This window comes from Pararge aegeria, chromosome 10 (assembly GCF_905163445.1).
Source record: "Pararge aegeria chromosome 10, ilParAegt1.1, whole genome shotgun sequence".
Lineage (NCBI taxonomy): Eukaryota > Metazoa > Arthropoda > Insecta > Lepidoptera > Nymphalidae > Pararge > Pararge aegeria.
Genome location: NC_053189.1, coordinates 14,991,461 through 15,015,753, shown reverse-complemented (window position 1 = coordinate 15,015,753; position 24,293 = coordinate 14,991,461). Strand labels below are relative to the sequence as shown.

The following is a 24,293-nucleotide window of genomic DNA, read 5'->3' as shown; positions in this document are numbered from 1 at the left end:
CGTAATAAATTGGTTTTTGCACTTACGTTTTATAGTGAGATAAGGAATAAAGTGTTTTAAAAAGATACCTCAATTGTTAATATAATGTTTGTGTGAATTTGCGGTCCATCCGGTTTCGAGGATTCTTTCTTGTTGTTGGGATATTAAACAACAACAACGGTGCTGTATCAAATTAGCATTAGTATGGTTATAACATTAAAATTGTCGTCGTGATTTACTTTGTTTGTATAGTTTGATATATTGTCATACAGAACACATTATGTATTGCCAAAGTCTTTCATCGTCACCACTTGTCAATATAATGACAGGGCTGCTTTTAAATTAACCTTCCTAGCCGAGCGACATCAGTGAAACAATGTCAAATGTAAAGGGAGTTGATGGCAGAAATCATTAAATAATTGGCTCGTGTGGAAAAATATTGATATTGCTAAAGATAATATACCACATATTGATAAATATTTGATTATAAAAAAAAAAACTGAACAACTCCTGGTAGTCAACTGTAGCATTGGAAGGCACAAGAAAATTTATCACTTGAAATGGGTTATAATCAATCAATTAATTAAATTTAAAAACAAATAAAGAGCTGTTCAAGCTAATAACTACCGTTTTAACAAGCTGTATTTCTGCTTTCCATGGCTAACCATGCTAAGTAGACTTGCTGTAGTTTTTTTGAGTAGTTTACCCACCAAAGACCAAAGTCACAGACAGCCCAGCGATTTGTCAGCTGAGGAAATGGTCAGTAATTGACAGCCTCATGTCTTAAATCTCTTCTTCTTTAACTATATCGGCGGCATGAAATCAGCGAGTTGTCGGGCTGTCGGCTTTAGTGTACATACAACTCCTTTAGACGGGAGTGTAATGACAAAAAATATTCTACTTACTTCCATTCGACTTTACTTTAACAGATGTCTCTTTTCTTGTAATTTACTTTAATTGTGAAATTTATGCACGTTTTTATTATATCACATTTCTGTTAAACTCACAAGATACCTACTGCGCATCTTAACATTGTGTAAACATAACTGAACGTGTAGTAGCTTCTACGCCATTTACTTTTAAAATGTTGCGTAGACAATCCAAGACGTCTTAGGAATGCGCTGGTCGCGTCATTTTATACCTGGACTTTGCACTGCGAGGCGGTCGAATTTTTACACGTGTGTCAAATTCACAGAAATGCATTTATACTGTTACACATGGTGGCATTTGGGGGCTTACACACCGGCATTTAAAATATATTGATGCCGATTCTATTTACGTCTAAGTCTAAAAGTCTAAAAGTAAGTCTTCCATTTGCACATTGAGCATCGTCGATAAGGATAGCACTATTTCTAGATCCGTCAATTTAGTTTAGTTTAAACATTTATGCGGCTTGTGATATAAATTTTCTTGTCTTTTGTGACGTAAATTTTTCCACCTCAGCTTTGTTACAAAATTGTAAATTCATCGTATAAAATGTGCGTTCGATTAGTAAAATTAAGCCCTGAGCACACGAATGAATACTATGGCCATCGGCTACATTAAGTATTGCATCATGAAGTTTTGATACAAGGCACGTTCCATATTTCGAAATATAAGCGATATTCGTGACTTAGAGTAATTAAATATGATATAAAAGTTTATATTTAAACAGCACGTATCACTCCTAACAGTATTAGTAAAAAGTATTTCAGTCTAAAAGTGATTCTGAATGAACGCAAAATTCTTAGATAGTGGTGCGTATCTTGCACTACCACTCAGACCGTAAAAAACTCTTGCGATATAACTGATTGCGTTTACCCGTGAGCATAGCGGAGTACGCTCGTTGCACGGTGTGAGCGTACCTCTGCGATACATCCCGCCCGGTCGATGACTTTCCCAACTCATAAGACCGCACTACTCGGTTCATTATACTATTTTATATCTTGGTACACGTATTAAGTACTTTATTTTTAGATGGTAGACTTGATCGCACATTTTCGCATAAGATGAACGTGTCAAATGACCGAAAGCTATTAAAAATTGTATAAATTTAAGTTTTTTGTTGAATAGTATTAAAATCAATTAAATTTCTAGATTTATGGGCTACCGCGTCGCTCAATTCATCATGACTAGTTGTTAATTACAATTATAATCAGTAGCTCAGACGGGTGATTTTTACGATATTTTTATAATGTAAATAAAATCAATGGATTCCTCTCGATAAACTTGAAACTCCATTCACACACACGTCAATATAACTGTCAATATTCCGCATGTTAACAGTAATAATGACTGCACAGTCAGTGCAGGGGCAGGCAAATAATAATTAATCGGTAAGATACGATTCTGACGACACCACACCGATGTGTCAAATAGAAAATGGTATAATGGAGCGTGTGCAGTGTAATAACCTCGCTCTCTATACTCACCATCACTTTCATTAATATCACGATAATTGGTGCACGCTTCGTGATCTTGTTCCCAAATAGAATTTTTCTAAAACGTTAAAGATATGACTCGTCCCAGTTTAAATGACGCGAGTCGACGTTATTTATGAAACACAACTGACAACAAAATATGTCGTAGAAAGCTGCTCCGGGCGGATGAACTGTTTGACACTTGTTTTGTCGTTGATTCCACCCATAAATTATGTAGTGTTATAAGATTCAATATAGAAACATTTAGAAGTCAATTATATGTTTCCAGGATATTTGAAATTTGAATAGGTAAACATATGTAATAAAATTTATAAGGTACTTTTTCCCATAGAAAAATACAGTCTGGATTTCACTGTATTATTATTAAGAATTTCGTGAAATGAAAACTGACTAAAGGACCGCGAATTACCTGTTAAAAATCCTAATCATATTATTTTTTATTATTGTTTGGAGAGGAACTTTTTGCACATACACAGACTTGGTTTCTCAATATCAGTCTGGAATTCACTGATGTCTTAGTTGAGTTAGTTTTTGTACAATAAAGAATATTAGAAATTCACAAAAACCGTATTGGATATTGCGTAAGAAATTCAAATACTTTGTTTCACATTATTTTTATTCAAGCTCAAGGGGATCACGAATGTTATTCGCTAACATTTTGCCATTGTCGATAACAAAAACAACCTCAACTTTAAAATGTAATGTGTACTATAAATTACCATAGTTTCACAATATGCCCAGAGTCACATTAAGCCAGGGATACTATCACGAACAATAGCTAATTGCGGATTGTTTTTGGACAATTATTGTCAAATTAATAAAACGAAATTCTTGTGAGGACTTTACTTGCATAAACGGTTATCAAAACACAAAGACTATTAGATATACCTACTTATAATTGTTGTTAAAGTGAGTGTATCCATAAAATAATCTTTACAGCTAACGACGTAATTAATATATTAAAACCTTTTCAAATAAATCTTTTTGTAAGTGCCAAAAGTTTCTGCCTTTGTTAAAATTCTCTAGTTCTGTAATACGGTGGATGACACCAGTGAATAGATTTTAGCGTCCTTTTTTCAGTATGATAATAACTAGGAAACCATCAATAAATAAGAATTTGATTCTTACTTCTTCAGTGAAATCTAATCAAATATTATTCAAAAAGACCTTTCATGGGCACCTATGAAGCTTAGCTGTTTACCTACAATTTAATTTTCTAGGATGAGGGTTTAACTCAAGAAATTAAAACTAAGGCTAGTGTGGCTTCCAAATTCGCTGCCACGTCCCTTAAAACTACTTAAATATTTCTAAGTTAACGGGAGTGGCAAAAGTGAAGCAATGCCTAGTAAGTCATAAGTTTATGGTTGGTTGGGTTAGCGAAGTTTTATCACAGTTGGCGACTGGGCGCAGGCGGGACCTTGACGCGGGGCGCGGACTGCGTTCGTGTTCCACTTTTGCCGTAGCTGTAGCTCTCTCTTGTTATGCAAACCTGCCGTTATGCATATTATGTTTTGCCTCTGCTAAATCGCGGTTTGCTCTTAGATACCACTTTCTATAATGCCCGCCCGCTTGTGACCCGCGAATGCGTCATATGGGCGTACCTGTTTTGCTGACAGACATCTGAAGAGGATGCAACTAAGACCGCAATATAAATATTTACACTGAAAACATAAAGGAAAAATTTTTGATTTTTGTTTCTTATTAAAATTGATATAAATTACAATTTATTTGTCCTCATTACATAAATACGAAAATAAGCCACATTTACAGCCCTCGTGCTTGGGGTTTTTCAGTTCGAAACCAAGCTTTCGCCTAAAAATATTTATTCGAGACTTTAGAAATCCAGTTGTCCTTTATGTCGTCGTCCTTAGTCACGGCTAACTCTTTCTTTTCTTTGATAAAATTATTACGATTTAACTATTCCACAACCACCAGTTGCTTAAATCTTCTCAACTTTTCGGTCAGTTGTTAACTTAGGGCGATGGGTCATCTTCATACAAAATTAGTAATGAGTGTACAACAGGTACCGTCAAATTCGGTTTTCTATGAAAGAGACCATTTGGAAAAACTTACACTGAGAATTACTGATGTGAGCGTCTCTGAAAAGCACCGCAACACAGAAATAAGTAACACGCAATCTGTCTGAACGATCTATCGTATCAAGAATGATATTAAAAATTTAAAGATACCACTCATTCATACAGTTTCATTGAGGTAACGGTGCAGTTTATTGGAGTTGCAATCGGCGAAGACGTAGCGACGACATATGTTTATACGAGGGTAGTAGGATCGCCATATCCCAAGTCTAGAATAGCGTTACAACGTGACTCTTCGTAACTGGCAACGTATCCGGCCATGATTCATAGTAAACAATGAAAAACTCGACATTCGGCAGTACATAAGAATGGACGAACTTACGCGAAGCTTCTTAGATAAGTTTAGACTGCCTATAATTGCAGACTAGGGCCGCTTTCCGCAATTGCTCTTCAAGGCATGAAAATTAATATAAATTCTCTTTGTTACAGGGCTGTTTGCGATCCTGACACAGAAAGAAGTAGCAGCTCACTTCGACGGCTTATAGAGAGCCGCCGTACCGCATAAACTGCGGACCCAGGGATACCTAACGAAACATAACCGAGTGCATTGTACTGTGATTACTTTGAACATTTTGTTACAAACGAGTGCAATATACTGATAGTGCAATCGTACGTGAACTTTTTGTTGTTTGTTATTAAAAGTGAATATAACCGTGGAATTATGGAGAGAGAGTCTAACCCCATGGAGGCTCTGTGCCGTTCAGGCTGCGGATTCTACGGAAACCCCTCCACAGATGGACTATGCTCAGTTTGCTTTAAGGTACGTTTTGTTGTTTGTTTTTATGATTATCATCTAGTAGATCACTTAAACTTACGGAGCAGTGATAGCCTAGTGGTAATGGCTTCGGTTTCACTTTCGGGGTGCTGAGTTCGAATCCAAGCACGCACCTCTTAGTAAACCTCCCTCTTTTCCAGTTCTCGATAATGCTCCCAAAGGCGTGTGGAGTCCACCATTCCGAAGTGACCCAGCGTTGTTGACTACGGTCTTAACACTTCTCATTGTGAGATCTGTGCCCTGTAGTTGGCCGGTAATAGGTTGATATGATGATGATGATGACGATGATAGATCACTTAAATACGGTTTTTTGATAATGTAGGCTTTATTGTAGTCTCTGGAAGACCTCAATACAATGATCAGTAAACTAAGCAGAGTTTCACAATAGGAACGTGTAAGAATTTACATGAGTAAGACAGATTGGCTCGTGATTATGAACAGAGCGAGATTTTAAATCGGGTATGCACTATTTTGGATTACCAGTTGCCCTTTTTCTAGTGTGGAGTGCCTAAACTTTATCTGCGAATACCGTGAACGACACACTCTGTCTCTGTTTTTGAGGCTCGTGATACGTTCATGCTAGATAATATAATACAAACAAATTAGTATTTGTTAAACTTTCGTCTCACTGACCCTCAAAATCTCATTACAATACATAAAAACATGTTTACTTTGATAAGTTTATTAACAGCTGTAAATGCCAGAACTAAAAGTGTCGATTTCATTCTTGTCACGCATAAAAATACCTCTGCGGGGCACTTAAAAATGGCATTTCTGTTTAACTCCTGATCTCAATATTGTTTAATTGTCTTTACGATAAAACTATATGGGGAATCGTGTAGGTAATACCCCTGTATCATTTCACATAATTCATTTTGTCCAATTTTTGGAAACATAGAGTCGTGTAGGGCAAGAATTATATCGTATCGTATATGGTAAGTGGTAATGCTGTCTAAGATGGTAACGGGCTAACCTGTAATATTTGTATTACAAGCATTTGTATTAGAGACCATACCCTGTTGGGTAGGATGATTCCAACTTCTCTTCTAGTCGGTTTCTACGTGACATCGTACCGGAACGCTAAATCGCTAAGCGACGACTGTGTCGGTAGGGTAAGTAGCCACAGCCGCAGCCCCCCCACGAGACCAGATCAGAGAAAATTCCAAAATAAATTCTAAATTAAGAAACGAACCCGGGACCCCTCCCACTTAAAACCACAGCTGACCGCTGCGCCAAGATTGTCGTCAAATACAGCTTTCTATTTTCAAACATAATAATATGTTCTAAATGTAGCGTGTATGATAACTGACTAACTAACTAGTTATAAACTAACAAATTACTTTAGTTTCGGAGTTCAATTCGATTTAAAGTTGGGGCGTAGGTAGCAAATACTCAAACAACCAATGATTCCAAGGGAATATTTTTCGAAAAAAAGGGTTAACTATAAAATAAGTTTAGTTCTTTTTATAATGGCTAATTGCAGTATTCCATTAATTTTTTTTTAAGAAATGCAGCAATGAATTATTCAAAATTAATGAATTAAAATATTCAATAACCCCCGACATTGCTTCATTGCTTTAATATAACGTTAATTATTCTGCTATTCAAGCCCATGCCAAAAAAATGTAATTCGTTATTTCGTTTTGGCGTATAGCTTTGATTTGAAATTTCACCTTTCAAACTTCTTTTGCGTCGGGAGTTAAAAAGTTACATTGTTACATTGTTTATGAAGTGAATCAAACAGTTCGGGTTGGCGGGTAAATAGATTCTGCCCGTGATATTGAACTGGACCCCGCACCTCTGCAGTCTGCAGTTTGCAGTCCTGTCGTGACTACGATCCATGACAACGGGTCTGAAATTACGGCTAATACTCAAATTATTATTGTTGTACGTCATGTCCTAAGAGTCATTAGGTTTTCTGTTAAAAATTCTCAGTACGAATTTAGGAAATTGGCAGTGTTCACCCCCGTGCCTCGGAGAGCACTGACATGACGTTATGATAATCGTTACGAGTTCGCCAACCCGTATTCGAGCACCTGGGTGACGACGAAGACATTTACCTGGATGTGCACCTTAATAGGCTTATGATGATGATGACTACATACCCGTTGCTCTATAAAAACCTAGGTTCACTTTTCGTGTGTTGAGGTTTTTGCTATGAGTTGTCGCTTAGTTCCAGATAACCAATCTGTCAAATCACTATATAAAACTATCATATCACTATGTGGCTTCAATCCGATTGATATAACGTGCATTTAATAAATTAGATTTTAATTATATCGATTATACGTCGACGGACAACATCTCAATTAATTTATTTTCGCTGTCAATCTCATCAAAGAACTTAAAGATTTCTTTATGCTCTCAGTAAGAGAGTAAAAACGCGCTTATCTGTATCCGAGCACGAAAATAGTTAACATAATTTTTCGAAAGTGTTTAATTCGCCCACGTCTGCAGCAGTCTTTACTGTTTTGTTTTTTGAGGTCAACAGCCCGATATTTTATTTGGATTGTTTCGCTTTTTGGCACCACGTTAATGCAGTGAGGGAAGTGAATGTCACTACTGTTTTACAAAATCTTTAAAAGGCAGGAACTTGTCCATAAGGAAGTACTTTTAATATTACTTAGTTACCAATAAGTAATATTAACATGTAGTAGTAATTATTTGTAAATATTATAGTAACACCTGAACCTCTTATCCTTTCTTGGCATCAAATTACACTATTTTTGTCGACATCTGTGCCAAATGGATCTTTGATGGTATCAGACGCTACATTCGGTTGGGATGCTCTGAAACGAAAGTTTACTTTTTTCGTTTCATTTCACATGACATAGACCAAAGCACATGACCAAACCAAAATGAACGAATATATCGAAACGAAATCGTGCTCCTTAGAATCCGTATGATTTTTATCAATTGATCAAAGGATGGGCAAAAAGACACAAACAAAACTCGACGCTAATAGGTTCGCATGCCACAAGCGTCGACGGTTTCTTTGTCCACTTTATTTCTTTCTTCATGGGTTGCTTGGAGAAATATCTTTGGAAATTCAGATGCATTGTTAATATAATTAGTGAATGAAAATCCTGTACAATATAAATCATACGATATAGGATTTTCGCATGCACAGAAATAACCTTGTGTATATATTCTTACTGCGCGACACGCATCCGTCTTCTGCAAGACGCGGGAAAAATGGTAAACCTGCATTAAAGTACTTTCTATGTTCAGACTTTTCATTTTACGTTCATTCGAGCTCGAGTAAATGACGCCCTAAGCCGTGAATGAATGAATTAAGTCATTTTTGTTTCATTTAAATGGCCTGAATACAAAACACTATAGCATAAATTGAATTCTTTATGTGAAAAATGCCAAATGAATGACAGTAATGAATAAAAAGAAAATCATCTCAGTAAACACGCATGGCACAAGGTTCACCATTTCGAGACGGTGTTGCACCGAGATATCCTCCTTGAAATTATACATTTTGGAACAACCACTAATCTTTAAATTCCCCTTTAAATCAGCGTAATTTCTAAAATTAGGAGCATTTTTTTAAATATTGTTTTTGTACTCTGTTCTCCACTTAACCTTTTGTTGAGGTGACAATTACAATTAGTGAGGTTAAAGACATTTTCATTAAGCCTAAGATAATCCTCAGATTAAGCCCGTTAATCCTTAGTTTACTCCGCAAATCCCAAGTTGACTATCACAACATTCCGCATATGGCTTAATTTTACGCTTCGAGGAACATTGCGGTAAATTACAGGTGTTGTAGCACGTAACTAAAAGAGCCAACAGATTTTCGCTATCGAAGTAGATGTAAAGAATGCAATATTTTCTTCAAAGTATGTTCCCACTCTCTTAGCTCTTCTCTTTATACAAGTAGAAGCAGATACCCGAAAGGCGTTATCCCATATCCGAGACTTCAGCACCTCTTTCCGAGCTCGATCCCCGGGACATATCTCTTAACTTTTCGCATTTAGATATGCATTTTAGCATTATATCCCTTACTTCAACTGTGAGGGAGAACATTGTAAGGAAACCTGCATGCCTGATTCTCCATTATGTTCTCAAGGGCGTATGCAGTCTACCTATTCGCACTTGCGTCACGCCAGCGTGCAACCTTTCTCATTCTGAGAGGAGACCGGTGCCCTGTAGTAGGCCGGTAATGGGTTGATCACGATGATATCTGAGCCGACACATACTTAAATTGCAGGAAGCCCTAAAGAAGAAGCAGCAGCCCCCCGCGACGACGCCGTCGCCGGTGTCGTCGTCATTCGTGGCCGCGCCCACGCCGCTCGCCGCCGCCGCGCCCACCGTGCCCGCGCTGCCCGCCAGCCCGATGCAACTTACAGACGTGAGGCCACATTTTTAATACTTCTGAAGCGTTTGTTCAAGATTTGCTCGCTCGCAATCGAGAAGCGGTTCGCATACCAAACCCTATATCGTCAAAGTAAAATGGGCCTATAGTCACTTGTTTTAGAGTCGCAAATCTTGTACTTCTGACTTTTAATTTTTACAAAACCCCTAGCTGAGGTCTTTAAGTCATAAATTTTCCTCGAAGTATTTCGATACTCGAAAACTACTCCTCAATTGCGACTGGAATTTAGAATAACATTTGCATTCTCGAAATCTTTGAGTCGTTTTCGAAGCGAAATAGACCTAATGTTTCTAATTTATAATTCTGATTTTTAATTTGGTAAGACGAATTTAATCTTTAAAACAAAAAAAAAAGGTGCATGAATTCCATTTTACTCTGACGTCACAGAGTACCGTTAGTCGAAACCGATTTTCAATAAGGAGCGTACAAATCTTATACTAAAGATACTGTTGCGCCGAAGCATGTAGGGGCGGACCGCACCGCGGCGCACGACGTACCCATGTAGCTTTAAATAACGTGGCATATTTGTAGTGTTTTTCACGCTATTTATTTATTATTTATAAAAACTTCACTGGTATATCTGTGTGGTGTTTAAAGATATTATAAATGACACCGTATGCAGATTTGTCTAGTTGTCGTGGATTATAGCAAAGTTTAGTGTTTTTGTATCCTTATAGTCCACCAATGAGCTGGGCACTGGCCTTAACCCTTCTCATTGTGGGAAGAAAACCGTGCTCTGTAGCCGATCCGGTAATGGGTTGATGAGATGATGATGATTATATATCCTAATAATGATTTATATTGGCTAAAACATCGGGCTGCGGCGTAAGAATAAAAATATATGAATGTCGTAGCATTAAGTCGATGGATTATTTTAGTCTGTTTTATTATCTGAAGAGATTGCTTAGCTTGCGGCGCAGCGCGGTCTGCCCCTATGTGTGGCGAGCCTTAATGTTACAATAATTAAGTATGGGATTTCTACGTTATTCCATCAAGGAAAGGTCATACATATTTCCGTAGCGCGTTTGTTGCAGTCGTCTCGGTATATCTATGGCCTTTGTAAGACGTCCAATTTTCGCCACTAGGTGCAAAACCACCAATCACTAGTTAGATTAGTCATAGTGCCATAGTTAAAGTTTTTGGGTTTTTTTTAAGTGCGTATGAGGGGCGGGCGAGGTTACGGTTTCTGTATGTACCCCGATAGTTTTACTGCATAGCATTAACTGGTTGGAACTGATCCGAGTTATAACAGCGCGGAACAATACCGTTGTGAACGAGATGTTTGTTTTATTTTACATTTTATAACTGCGTATTATGCTACGAATGTACAAGATCTACTTAGGTATTTGTGTAGGCTCCGAACAATGAAGGAAACTATAATTAATGATAATGTATTGTTGGCATGCATTGATATTGATATGTGACATGGATGATGCACAACGCAGACTTCGATCTAAAAATGTATCTACCAGCATCTGTGTTTATGCATTGCAAGTGGATCAGTCCCTTGATCTTACTGACGCGCTGTTAAAAATCAACTATGTCTTATGTAGACGATTCTGTAAACACATATTATTACACTGGCCAATATATTTACAAAGAAATATAATTTTTAATAATTATTAGAAATATCACATAAACTAGTTACCACTGCGAAAGTTGAAGAAGTAATTTTTGGAATTGAGCATATTTTTTTATAACATGATCCCTAATGTAATTTTGGACCTACCAATGATAAGTTTAAACACTGAGTTAAAACACATTTATTACAGCGAGTATACTGTACAATTCATGAATTCTTAATGATAAGGTTGGCAGCCGTTACTTCTCTCACAAGACAGAATATTAATTGAAAAATTGTATGTAAAATGCGGATGTTGTAAAAGAGTAACTGTTGAGTTTCTTCCTGGCAAGACTTCAGCAGTCAGAACCGGTGGTAGAATCACTACCAGCGGATATACTTGACGTTTCAAAAACGCTGATATTAACATACTTGAAATAAAATTACGAATGTTGTTTGACTGTTACAAAAAATTACCAAATTTTGAGGAAGACTGCGTTTATTATATTAGTGAAATTTTGAAATGTGGCGTTACGAATTCCTTACTGACGAGTTGCTATGGATCAACGACGTCGATTTCATATCTACCAATTAGATTTTAATTAATGAGTGATGATATTAGAATATAATCAAGTTATCCATTTAGTAAAATCAAACAGACTAAAAATTGATTTATTACTTTTAAAAACCATGATTTTGTACTCGGTATGTTAGTAGAGGAATTTATTTTTATTATTGCGGTTTTTTTTTTGTTTATCTTTGGTTATTTTATGTGGTTGCGATATATCTCGCAATAGCGATAAGTGATATAAATACAGTAATGTGACTGTATTTAGTTGGTAGTTCTTACTTCACATAAAATATAATTATAACTTCACTAACTTGTTTATTTTGTAAATGGTGGTGGTGGTGATACAAAGGTAAGTTGAAAGCGTTTCTGCCTTAAATTTGAAAAAAAAATAGTGTTATTGTATAAATTGATTTTGACCGCTTTGCTAAGCAAACACAAAGCGGCCTCCGACTCATGTCAAAAGGCAGCGCAGATTATTTCAAAGACACGACACGTGTTGTACACTTACAGTATATATTAGTACGTCGCGCTGAACTGAAATCGAAATTTTTAGAATCATTGATTTAATATTTATAATGATCAAAGTAGTAGTATTTTGTTTTTCCGCTATTTCATTGTTCTAATTAACGTGAAAAAAGTAGTGTTGAATATAATTATCTATCTTCAAGTAGTTTCCAATACGGGATGTATAACCTGTGGGTTAATGCAAAGTCTTTGAGCGGACTAACTATATGTGTTTGTGAACACCCATATTCGTTTTTCTTGCACGTCCATAGATTGATTAGTATAAAATACTTTAACATTAAGTCCGCCTTCTCTGTTACCAATTTATGACTGCATTTAAGTGAAAAGAAATGCTTGGCGGCTGTTTGGTGACACGATACCTCAATTTGAATGAATAACTACTTAAAAGGAACGTCGAGCTCGTACATTAAAGTACGTTTAACCGAATAGAACAATGCTTATTTATTATAATATGGAGTCATAACCTAGAAAGCTTGATAGTTCTGATTAAAATTGATTAAATGAATGAGGGAATGAATAAATGAATGAAGGAATGAATGACTTAATAAAGATATTAATGAATGAATGAAGGTATGAATGATAGAAGGAATGAATGAATGGAAGAATGAGTGAATGATGATTACTTATTTGTTGCACACAACATACAAAAATCCTGAACATGAAAATAAAATACGATGATGGTTAAATTTTGCACCAACAAAAAAAGTCTAAGAAAGAAATATTATTGCCGTATTCATTCACCGTTAAAGAAAGAAGCGGTTTGGGTCTCTTGCGACAAATGCTTTTGGAGAAAAGATCGTTTATGATGTTACGTTTGCGATATCTGATATTTGACATACAAATAATCCAAACAATAGCTATACATCGAAATTTTACAACGAGAGCGCGAACCAAACATTAACTCATCAACATTTTGTATGTGTGTTGGATGCGGTCGATTCGTGCTGCTGTCGTCCTACAGTGACGTCAGCAATGAAGAAAAGCATTGGTTGCGGAGTTTGCGGTAGTGTGCAATCAATTTAAAATTTACTACTGCGCATTTTCAATTTTCCTCAAAGCATCTCATGTGATCTTGATCATGTAGGGAGCAAATTAAATAAGAAAATGGGAAACATTGTATATGCGTATGCGTATGCATAAGAACAGCTTTTACAATCAATGGTGATTGTGCTGAGTTGAACAAAGGCCAATAAAAACCATATGCCTTTATACGACAAAGCAGCGCATTTTCTACGTATTGTTAACTAACGCATGTTATATTCTGTGGTCGGTTTTAATAATAATATATCCAGGAGCTATATGCAACAGAAACGTGTTGCACATACTTAATATCTATGAAACTCTGTGTCCTATGAAAGAAAGAGAATCTAGTAAAACTGGGACAACTTCAGATGCACATAGGGCTAAACCCACTACTAATAATCATTGGCCCAAACGGGGTTTTTAAGAGACCTCCGTTATCCGTAGTTGATTATATCCTAACAACTACAATATTACCTACATAACAACAGTATTTGAAATCATTAATAAATTATAATATATACTATATGCACCACGTTCTCTCTTCTTAATCTGTGTTGTACGCCATTGGTTGCCTTGAAGAGATCGCTATGTAGCGATAAGACAGCCAAATAGTATACTTTGTTTTAAAAACTTATTATAATTTTTCTGTATTCTTATGTGGTGTACAATAAAAGTTTACTAATTCATTCATTCATTCATGGATACATGACGGCACGTGTTCCTTGCGTGCCCTGCTAAGTGTTGCTCTGTTTACGCGATGATTTTCACTGATGTGCAATTTATATAGTCCGTCAGTATATAATGAAACGAATGCAATAAACAAACTAATCACCTCTTTCAAATTGATGTGTCTGAACTGCAAGGTTCCCATTTAACATCGGAGCCAAATGCATCGCGTTTCGTGTACTTATATAACGAACGGCCTTGTCGGATCGTCACTAGTTGAATATTCCGTTCACAATGTATTAAACGTCGATTAATTAGTTGCGCCGTTCCCATATATACCATTCACAATGAAGAGACGTCAGATGCAGTAGCGGTTATTTTCCCCGCTGTAATACACAATACGGGATATTTCGATGTCTGTGTCATTCGCAATTTTCTTCGATGTATTTACGATAAGCTGACGCGTTCGGGCTTCGCGGGGGGTTGCTTGTGTAATGTGCATTAGTACAAAATCCCTATTAATATTGTGAATGCGAAAGTACGCGACGTGCCAGGGATAGTGCAATTATGAGCACTGTGGTCTTATCAACGGAGGTCACGGGTTCTGTCTTCGGCAGGGGCAATTTTGGAATTTAATAATTTCTATTGTCTCGCCTGGTTTCGGCAGTGGCTAGTTACTACCCCACCGGAGCAAGACGTGCCGCCAAGCGTTTAAGCTTTCCGGGACGATATCTCGTCGATTAAGATTTAAAATACCTGCTATAAGCCTCAACACGTTAGACCGCTATCTAAAATGTTTCATCACTTACCACCAGATGAGATTGCATGCAGCAGCAACAGAGCTTATAATATATTCACGTGATTTTTAGAATACTGTTAGTTTGTGGACCATTCGTTACTAGACAGACCATAACTTATAGTTATTTATATCCCGGAAAAGTGTGGGGTTCCTATGGGTCTTTTCTAAAGGAAAGTTTTCCAGTCCTCGGGAACAATGTTTCATGAACCCTTTGTACTTTTCAGTAACCGTACCGGTTGGGTTGTTCAGGTGTCAAACGACCTAACTCGCACTTGCATTTATGACATTGATATATATATATATACTTTTCCCACACAGTAATTTTCGTAATTTCAATATTAGAAAATATTATATGTATAATAATACAGGGAACGTGAATAATGAATACACAAGGACGAAATCGCCGCCCGTACCAGTGCGAAATACTAATATAAACAAATCAATGTCGCTATTTCTATTTTTATTCGTAATTGCCTTACTGGAAGTAGGTGCCGATGTACAAAATTTATTAATATAGGTGGTAAATTAAAAACAATTTACATAACATCATCATCCTTACCAATCCATTAAAGGGCAACATGGGTTCCTTCACCGTTAAAGCAAATGATATTTTTAATTTCTTAAATTTAAAAAACGCTCAACTCCGAAATGTCAGAGTTGCGTGCAGGCCATCGAACAATTTCCCCCAAAGGGAGGCTCTATCACCGCTTCAGCGCAGCGCAAATTAAAAAAAAAAAGATTTCTTATTCTATAAGTTGATAAAAGGATTTATTTTTAACGTTTGGTATTATAAGTAACGCCACTTTAAAGTTTAATCGCCAAATCAATCACGACTGGCCAAGAACGTTGTCAACACCAAATAAACAATAAAAACACCAAGACTGTGACTCTCTACCTATTTACGGCTCGCTAAAAAACAGACGAATGGATTGACTGACCGACAGCGGAGGTCTAATGAAAAGGTCACGTTGGCAATCTACAGAACTCATAAACAGATAAAAAATCTAAAGAGCCAGTAGCAGATTTTGTTATTCTAAGTTAGTCTTATCGAATCGCTAAAGAATTTAGTTATTGCTGCAATGGAAAAATGTATGTACTCATGGAAAGTACCGTCTTTATGCTAATTTGAATAAAGAACATTTTAGTTTTATTATCAATGCAATTTTTAACTTAGGTAATCATGTGTGATGCGAGGAAGCAACCACTTATAATACCGAACTTGTATTGAGAAATTACAGCTTACCTTATTACCGGTTGCTTCAATGGTTAAGCCATTTACGGCCGATCTGTCGGAAGATCGATCTTGTTCCTCATAAACGTTTCTGCGTGTAATGCGGAAGAGCACTTATAATGGCGCGTGAATGCTACGTGTCGCCATATCACTCTGTTTACTGGAACGTGTTGAAACATACATTAATTTAATATATTATGACGTAGCTACTGCCCTTTAAGACTGATAAACAAGAGAAGATGAGAACAAAGGAACACTTTCTCTGTAAGAGAAAGTTTGTTCCCGTTTTCACTCAGCCTAGGAAACGCTTAAATCGGATGCCTAATGGTTTAGGTGATGCTTGCTTAGGCATCGCCTTGTTTGTCATTAGTGGAAACGCGTTTCCGTGTCCCTGCAAGTGGAAGATGTATCTACAACTTGGCTGCATCATCACTTAGTGTGAGATTGTCGTTATAAAAAATCGTAATTAAAATTGAATGGGATAGGTAATGTATCGGTCGAAGTTTCGGTAGCGTTACGTTCTAGGGTTATTTTGGCATAACACTGGCACACTATAACAGTGGATTTTATTTATTTTTTTAATTACAATTCACGTCAAACAGACATTTTACGTGCCACGAAAATCAAACAATATTTTTATAACTGCTTATAAAACTAAAATTTATTTTAAATATTATAAAAATGTAACTTTTTTTGTTGTATACAGAAAATGCCGGCCAATTTTATCATATTTTAGTGCGATAAAGTGACTACTTATTTGAAATATGGCTATCAATGACTTTCGCAGAACAATCTAAAAAAACAGAAACATATCTTATTTTATTCAGAATGTTTAATTATATAGCAACATAACAATTATGGAAGATGACTCTGGTAAAAAAGAATCTAAAGGGAAGCGATTATTCAAGAAAGCCCTTAGGAGAAACAGCAAATCTAGCAACAACAGCCACCAAAACTCCTCCCTCGAGCATAGTGTCGGTGTGTCACTATCAAAAAGTTTCGAAAATAAACGATTGTCTGTCGAAATAAACGACAGCACGCCGTTGCCAACGCCGGATGGAACTAGTGAAAAAGCCGATAGCCTCACAGCTCCGAAGCTTAAAATAGAAGAGAAGACATCCGCAAAGATAAGGCGTGCACATCAGGATCGCCACTCTGAATTGAAACTTAAAAAGACCGTTGGTATTAGGGAGGAACTCCAAATATTTGAGGAGGATCCCCCAGCTAGCCCCAAAGGTCATTCAGAAGAAGGAAGTAGCAAAAAAAATCTAAAACGGGTCGGTCTTTATCGATTACTATTTAAAATACATCTTATCGTGTTTAACATTGGTGGCATCTGTATTACTTGGACCGTTTTTATACTGAAGGCCGCGTGTAACGTGTGAAGGTAACGTGCCGATGGAATCCTACATGCGACCAATCACAAGACTCACTTAAATCGGTGCGTTTTATGATTGGGCGTAAATTTGCAGACCATTGTGGACGCGGGTTGGATGCCTTGGATTAGCAACATCTTTATATATTTGTTCACGTATAATTCGTTACAAAAATACACCTTTCTTTACACTAAATCTTAACAACAGCGAGAGAAAGTAGATTCATATTCAAGGCGAAGGCCTAAAAGAGTATTATAAATACGGATGTGGGTGACATCGACATAACAATTTTTTGTATAGTATTTGTATGACATCAATAATATAAAAAAAAATAATAAACTTATTCTATGCACTGTCAGATACGATATCTATGAGAGCTTGATTAGGTATTTCGGCTCGTCATTTAACCCGTTACTCAGTAGCGACATACACATGGTTTGTCATAGCTCCAATGCTTATACAGACTAATGTGCACATATAGTTCGTCCCCCCAAATACTATTTTGGAAACTATGGGAAAATTAATAAAAAAAACCTTATTGAATGATTTAGAGCCTCTTTTAATCAAATCATTTTACATTAATTATAATAATGAAACAATGGAAAATCTAAATCTCAGGGCTAAAGTTAGATAATTTTAACGTTATAGCAAAAGATGGATCATTTAACAGGTTTCCAAAGCGAACTGCTGTATCAGCCTGCGTTCTATAAAATGACGAAACATTTGAACCTCTCAACCATTTTTGTTTTTGTCTTGTACTGATGTGCCGTATAATGTTTTGCAGAAATTAGAGGAGGAGAGCGGAGCTGGCACGAGCGGTGCCAGCACGGGCGCGTCGGACACTGACGCCGACGACAAAGACCCCAGCAAGGACAAAAAGAAAAAGAACAGATGCGCCGTTTGCCGCAAGAAGGTTGGACTCACAGGTAATTATATATATTTACCCGATATACCGATATATTTTTTACTCAGCGGGCAATGGAGCAAGCTATTCTTGGAGTATCTCTGTGTGATCAAATCAGGAATGTAGAAGAAGTTCCTTAGAATAACCGGAGTTACTGACATAGCTCAACGAGTCGCGAAGCTGAAGTGGCAATGGGCGGGGCAAATAGCTCAGAATAGCCCAAGGGACTTAAGGGAATCGGGTCCCAAGGTGAATGGAATATACTTCTATTGTACACAACATTGAAAACAAAAAATAACTAAAAAAGTACAAGTACAAGCAAAAAAAACGGAAGAAGGTACGATTTGGCGGCCTTATCGCTACACAGCTATATATTCCAGGCAATCAAAGGCGTTTTAAGAAATAGATGTAGAGGCATGGCTGTAGGTACAATAAATAGATACACTTAAACATAAAACACAACTAAAAATACATACACTAAAATCCTCAAAATATAAAGGTTTATAATAGCAAAACAAACAGTTAAGTGTGATAAACCCTATCGATGCTCGACCGAAATAGACTAGTAGTGATCAATGTGTTGGAATGGCGTCCTCGCACCGTAAACGCAGCGTTGCCAGCCCCCCGACGAGGTGGACGGATAACATCAAACCAGTCTCGCAGGGAGTCGCTGGACCCAAGCGGCACAATACCGTGGTATTTAGAACTCCATAAAATAGACTTATGTCCAGCAGTAGACGCCCATAGATTGACATGATGATGATGATGACGATGATGATGATGATACATAAATACTTTTCTTTCTTTGACCAGGGTTTGAATGCCGCTGCGGAGGTCTCTTTTGCGCGGTGCACCGATACAGTGACAAGCACGAGTGCTCATTCGACTACCGGGAGCTCGGCGCGCAGGAGATTCGCCGCAACAACCCCGTCGTCGTCTCCCAGAAGATACACAAGATATGAACCGCCCGCGCACCTGGCCTCGCTACGCCCGCGCAACACCGGCGCAACACCCGCGCGTCTTCCGCGCAACACACCTCTGCGCCCGTCAGCGCTAACCACGCTCCAACGCATCAAACAATTGCGGTAAACCGTGTGTGCTCTAAAGTGTTAAAATAAAAATTAAACCGTAAAAGTTACTCGGAACTATACCTCAACTGACTAAAAAAATATATAAATAAAATACTTATATATTATAAATTGTGATGGCAAACACGTGTACTCCTCATAGTGTTTTTACTTAATTTTGTGTGACGAATTAGATAAGTTATATTTAACTATGTATTGATGGGTTCGGTTGTGTTGTGCTTATATTGTTTGAAGCCTTTGCGTGAGTTGAATTATATAAACTATTTTTTGTGCAAGCAATGCTACAATGCTTTAATGTTTATACGTAAATTGCTATATGTTCGAATTGAATATGCCTAATAAATTAATCTGGGCTTCAGGTACAATACTGCATATAAACACCCTCATGAAGTAGTCTCTGATCAGATATTTGCACAGGTTTATGACTAACATTGCCACTTTAATGTTTCTGACTTATTATTATTATTATTGGTAGTACATTCTAGTAGGTATTTTGGCTTGTAACTAATGTTCGCAATTATAATGGTGGTTATGAAAAATCGCCTCTAGGACTAACACAGCTTTATATCTTGGAGAGCTTAGTTTATAACAATTTCTGAATCACAACCCAACTTTATATCTTGGAGCCTAGCATAGAACAATTTCTAAATCACTGCACATTTCATCGCACTGAGTGTCGCATGAAATACTAAAAACTGAAACGGTTATTAAAATTTAAGCTTGCTCCATATAATTTTTTGCTTAATACACGTAATATAAATAAAAGCCGCTCTTTTTTGATTTACTCTATGTTAGGAGCCGGTGGAGTACGGTGACTAGTAAAATCAAAATGGTCACTACGGTTTAGTTTTGGTTGCTTTTAACACTTGACCCGTTAACTCATCACTTGTCACCTGCATTTGCCCATTTGCCAAAGTGTAAAGGGTCCATATACGTCGTCGTGAGCTTAAATTTTTAGTAACGCTTTTTGTATAAAGGCCTCATACCGAATGAACAAAGGAATTTTATCATTCTGAGGAGTCTACGTAATTGCTATTGAATTGCTTCTGATCGGGGCAATTTATCTATATGTCAAAAGACAATTATTTCTTTTTATTATTGTATAGCTGATTGTTTTTTCGGTTGTTCTTAAATTCTTACTTCTTAACATAGGCGATTTTAGCGCTGGCGGACTCTTACCTATATTAATTTACACTAAATAAAAATTGGATCGAGTCTATGTCTCTTATTTACGTTTTGTATAAAAATATCTCAGACTTGTCAACGAAAGTTAACGTATTTTGCTTTTATCGTATGAATGGCGGAGGCAAAGGTTCGATCGATATTACGTTTAGATTAATTTGTGGCGAGAGTTTTGCTTTTAGAGATTGGGCATTTTGTTAAACCACTGCAACCAATATGGAGTTACAATGACTGTTTCTTAGCGATTAGAGAGGCTAGTTTCGTTAGTCTAGAAAGTAGGAATATATTATAATCTATTTCTTTAATGTGCTTTTAGAAATTTCTATTCATGCTATTAAAAACAAACATTTAAATTTTTTAAATTACGTGCATTTTTATACTTTACTATTACTATCAAAAGTTACACAATCAAAATTTCCACTTTCTCTCCTATATTTCACTTTACACAGTAAATTTATATCTGGGATACGAGCAGTGCGGCAGATCATTAGACAAAACAAGGTCTTAAGATTTGCGAAAATGTACGGAACGCAACTTTTGACCTTAAACTCGATATCTCTTTATGTTAGACCTGTCAAGATTAAAAAATAGAAAGTATATAAGTTGAACGCAGCCAGATTATGAATGGAAAAACTTAATAATAATGTTCAAATGATAGCAGTTTTATCCATCACTGTTCTGAATTACTACCTTACTCCATTATGAAAAGGTATCGCTGGCGCTCGGTGGAAGAACACGTTGCAACTTGCCCAATCTCGCACTTTAATAATCTTGTAGATAATGTTCGTTTTGGGTAGGAGTTTCATGATTAATTTTTGAATTATTAAGTAGAGTTTTGAATATGTCCATTCACCTCCATTGTAAATATTAGATGTAATTAATTATAGAAAAACAAATCCTATATATTGTAAAAAACTAAAACTCCAAAAAAAGCTACATTGTTACGACTCCGACGAAGAGCATAGCGCGCTTCACAATATCGAGATAACAATCGTACGCTGACGCTCAACGAGTGGGAGTGGCTCGTCCCTCCGTGTTATATTTGCCTAGTTGTAAATTGTACAGATGTTACGCTGCTCACTTGACTCGTGTTTTATCGAAAACATTCGCGGTTAGGACGGTACTCACCGGAAACATTCCGTTCCACAAACTCTGTTTTGCGGGTACATCTCGCGCGACCGTTTGTAACTTTCATTCGAAAATAAAACGTTCTCTTTCACTAGCACGACTTTAGAAACATGTTTTTACAAACTGATTGCTCGCAAACTTTTGTCAGTTCCAGCTAATTGTTCCGGTGAGTATCGCTCAGTACGCGCAGCAACACTTCCCCGCGACTGCACGGATGACTCGCCGAATATCCAACGACCAAATCACTACTCAGAGATTGACTAAACGTAACATCCCCCACATATTAGTGCCAACACTGTTCTACATAAATTTCAAAAATAAACTAAATTGATGTATCTAAAAGTAATGCCTTTCATTGTCTTCTTTGTGCAAAAGTGTAATACTATTTTTAGACTAGAAGATTGAGTTTAGTTGAGAGATTTGTACACAATAGAATAATTGGCATCCATTATGCACAAATTTAATGTCAAGCAAATTTAATACCCGCAATATTCACCCGCAAAGCTATGTAGATAGCAAATAATTTTTTAAAGAAATAGACCTATTATAATTATGATTAACATTGTTTCGTGTGATATTGTATTTGATATAAATATGCTTTATATATTGACGAGTATAATTCCCTTTGTTAAACGTATGATCTATTTGTGTAACATTAAATTTGTACGCTACTAGGTGTATGCGACAATGCGCGCGTGCAGTCGCGGTGTTGGCCCGCGCTCACTGGATATACATCATCTTCAAATTGTTAGTACTTTAATTTCGGTTTGGGAAATCGTCGCTTCTTTGTCTTAACATTCGGCATAAGTGACGTAGAGTTAGCGAGATTGTGATGTGTGTCAGCATAAGGTGAGGGTGCTACGGCGGCAGGTTGTGACTGACGCGCTGCATTCGCGTACGTCGCGTACGTCGCGTTGCAGTCGCAACGTGCATCCGAGCCGCTCTTTGTGTGAAAATTAAAAGTAAGCGATAGTTATACATTTATAAGTAGTGGACACTTTATATTATTACACATTATATAAGTAGGAAAGAATTATTTAGCTTTTTTCTTTTTAATCACAATATTATTCAAAATTGTATGTTGTATTATGTAACTCGTTCATTTAGTGGTGAAGTAACGGTAATACTTGTATTGCTTCGGTCGTCGTCCACGGTAGACTAACTGATTGGCTGGACTTAATTATTTAATGACTTTTGTTGTATATTTTGTTAGGTCATTGATTAATTTTTGTCTTTTTGCTTAAAACCATAATCAGATAATGTTAATAATGAGTTTTTCTTCTATCTTGCTGTTTTAATTTAGTTATTCTTCTATTAAAGTCATTAAATTTCCAGGAATATAAAATTGTTCTCTTATTTACTCACCAACTTGTGTTATATATAGTGTAATAAAGTTATTCACTATTTTGATTAAATAAACATTCTCTTAATTGTACCTCCAAAGCTCTCAACCTTTTTTTTTAACTTTCAAAATGTTTTCCTCATTTTTGATTGTTTTGCGATAGCTAAGGTGGAATTCACACCTATAAGTTAAAAGTAAATGATCCTTATTCGTTACAACTTCAAAATTACAATTACTGTTCGTTATGTACCCAATTAGTGTGCCGGCGAGATGTTCCCAGTTTTTTTACAAATCTCGCTGGATATCTGGATATCTGGATATCTCCATAGCATGCCGGGATAAAGCAATCTATATAATCTTCTTCTTAATTTTCATCCAGATCTGTCTAGCCGTTCTGGCGTGGGGTTGAGTAACAAAAATCCATCCAAACTTTAACATAGAAGTAAGATTCGACGATGTCGTGATATACCGAAAATGAGATTTCTATTAGATCTAAAATGGTATCGGGCTAACGTAACGCATTTATATTTAACCCATGCCACTAATCGGTTTCTACGCGACGTCGTACCAAATAGCTTGGCGACAAGTCTTTGTAAGTAGGGTGCCATAGACGAAGCCTCCTAGAACCAGACTAGAACCACAGAAACTTTGAATTCCCGGGATTTAAAAAATATATATTGTTGCTGTAAGCGCTGGAAACTTCGTCGTGTTGAACAGAATCAATAGGAATTTGGGAAGTACCTAAATGTAATTCGTTGATATTATGGTTATATAATATTACTAGCGGACCCCAGCGCCATCTATCGGGCTAATTTTTGATTTTATACCATCCAGGGTGCCACCCAAACGTATACCAAAAAATTCATTCAAATCTGTCCAGCCGTCTAGGAGGAGTTCAGTGACACACACGCACACAAGAAATATATATATAAAGATATAATATTACGGTTTCATAGACAACCCACAAAAGTGGCCCCTATGGTCGTCCCATCGGCCGTGTGATTCTTTATAGAATGTGTGATACGTGTGATTTGGTTGTATACTCGTTGAGTATCAGAGGCTGTAAAAGTGCTAGACATCCACACTTTCATTTTCGTTCATCATTTCAAGAAGCCAGGAAAAATGAGCAAAACCGACGATTTCGCGGGCAAAAGATGAGATAATATTATTGTAATTTAGGTATTTAAGTAAAACTTCAGGATTAATATACTAAGTATAAGGTTTTATTTTCCTAAAACAAAAG

General features: G+C 36.7%; 1 protein-coding gene across 2 annotated transcripts in view; it reads left to right on the top strand.

Moving 5' to 3' along the window:
- Positions 1-19,395, top strand: part of LOC120626960 (AN1-type zinc finger protein 6) — a 31,003-nt gene extending 11,608 nt beyond the window's left edge. The window contains exons 2-5 of one of the 2 annotated variants that reach the window (XM_039894778.1): positions 4,925-5,255; positions 9,490-9,630; positions 18,191-18,332; positions 19,124-19,395. In XM_039894778.1, the coding sequence (XP_039750712.1) occupies positions 5,157-5,255; positions 9,490-9,630; positions 18,191-18,332; positions 19,124-19,272 (531 nt within the window). In that variant the 5' untranslated portion in view covers positions 4,925-5,156 and the 3' untranslated portion in view covers positions 19,273-19,395. Of the gene's footprint in view, positions 1-4,924; positions 5,256-9,489; positions 9,631-16,778; positions 17,308-18,190; positions 18,333-19,123 lie in introns of those variants that run through there. The other variant, XM_039894777.1, reaches the window with a different exon arrangement.
- Positions 19,396-24,293: the final 4,898 nt, after the last annotated feature.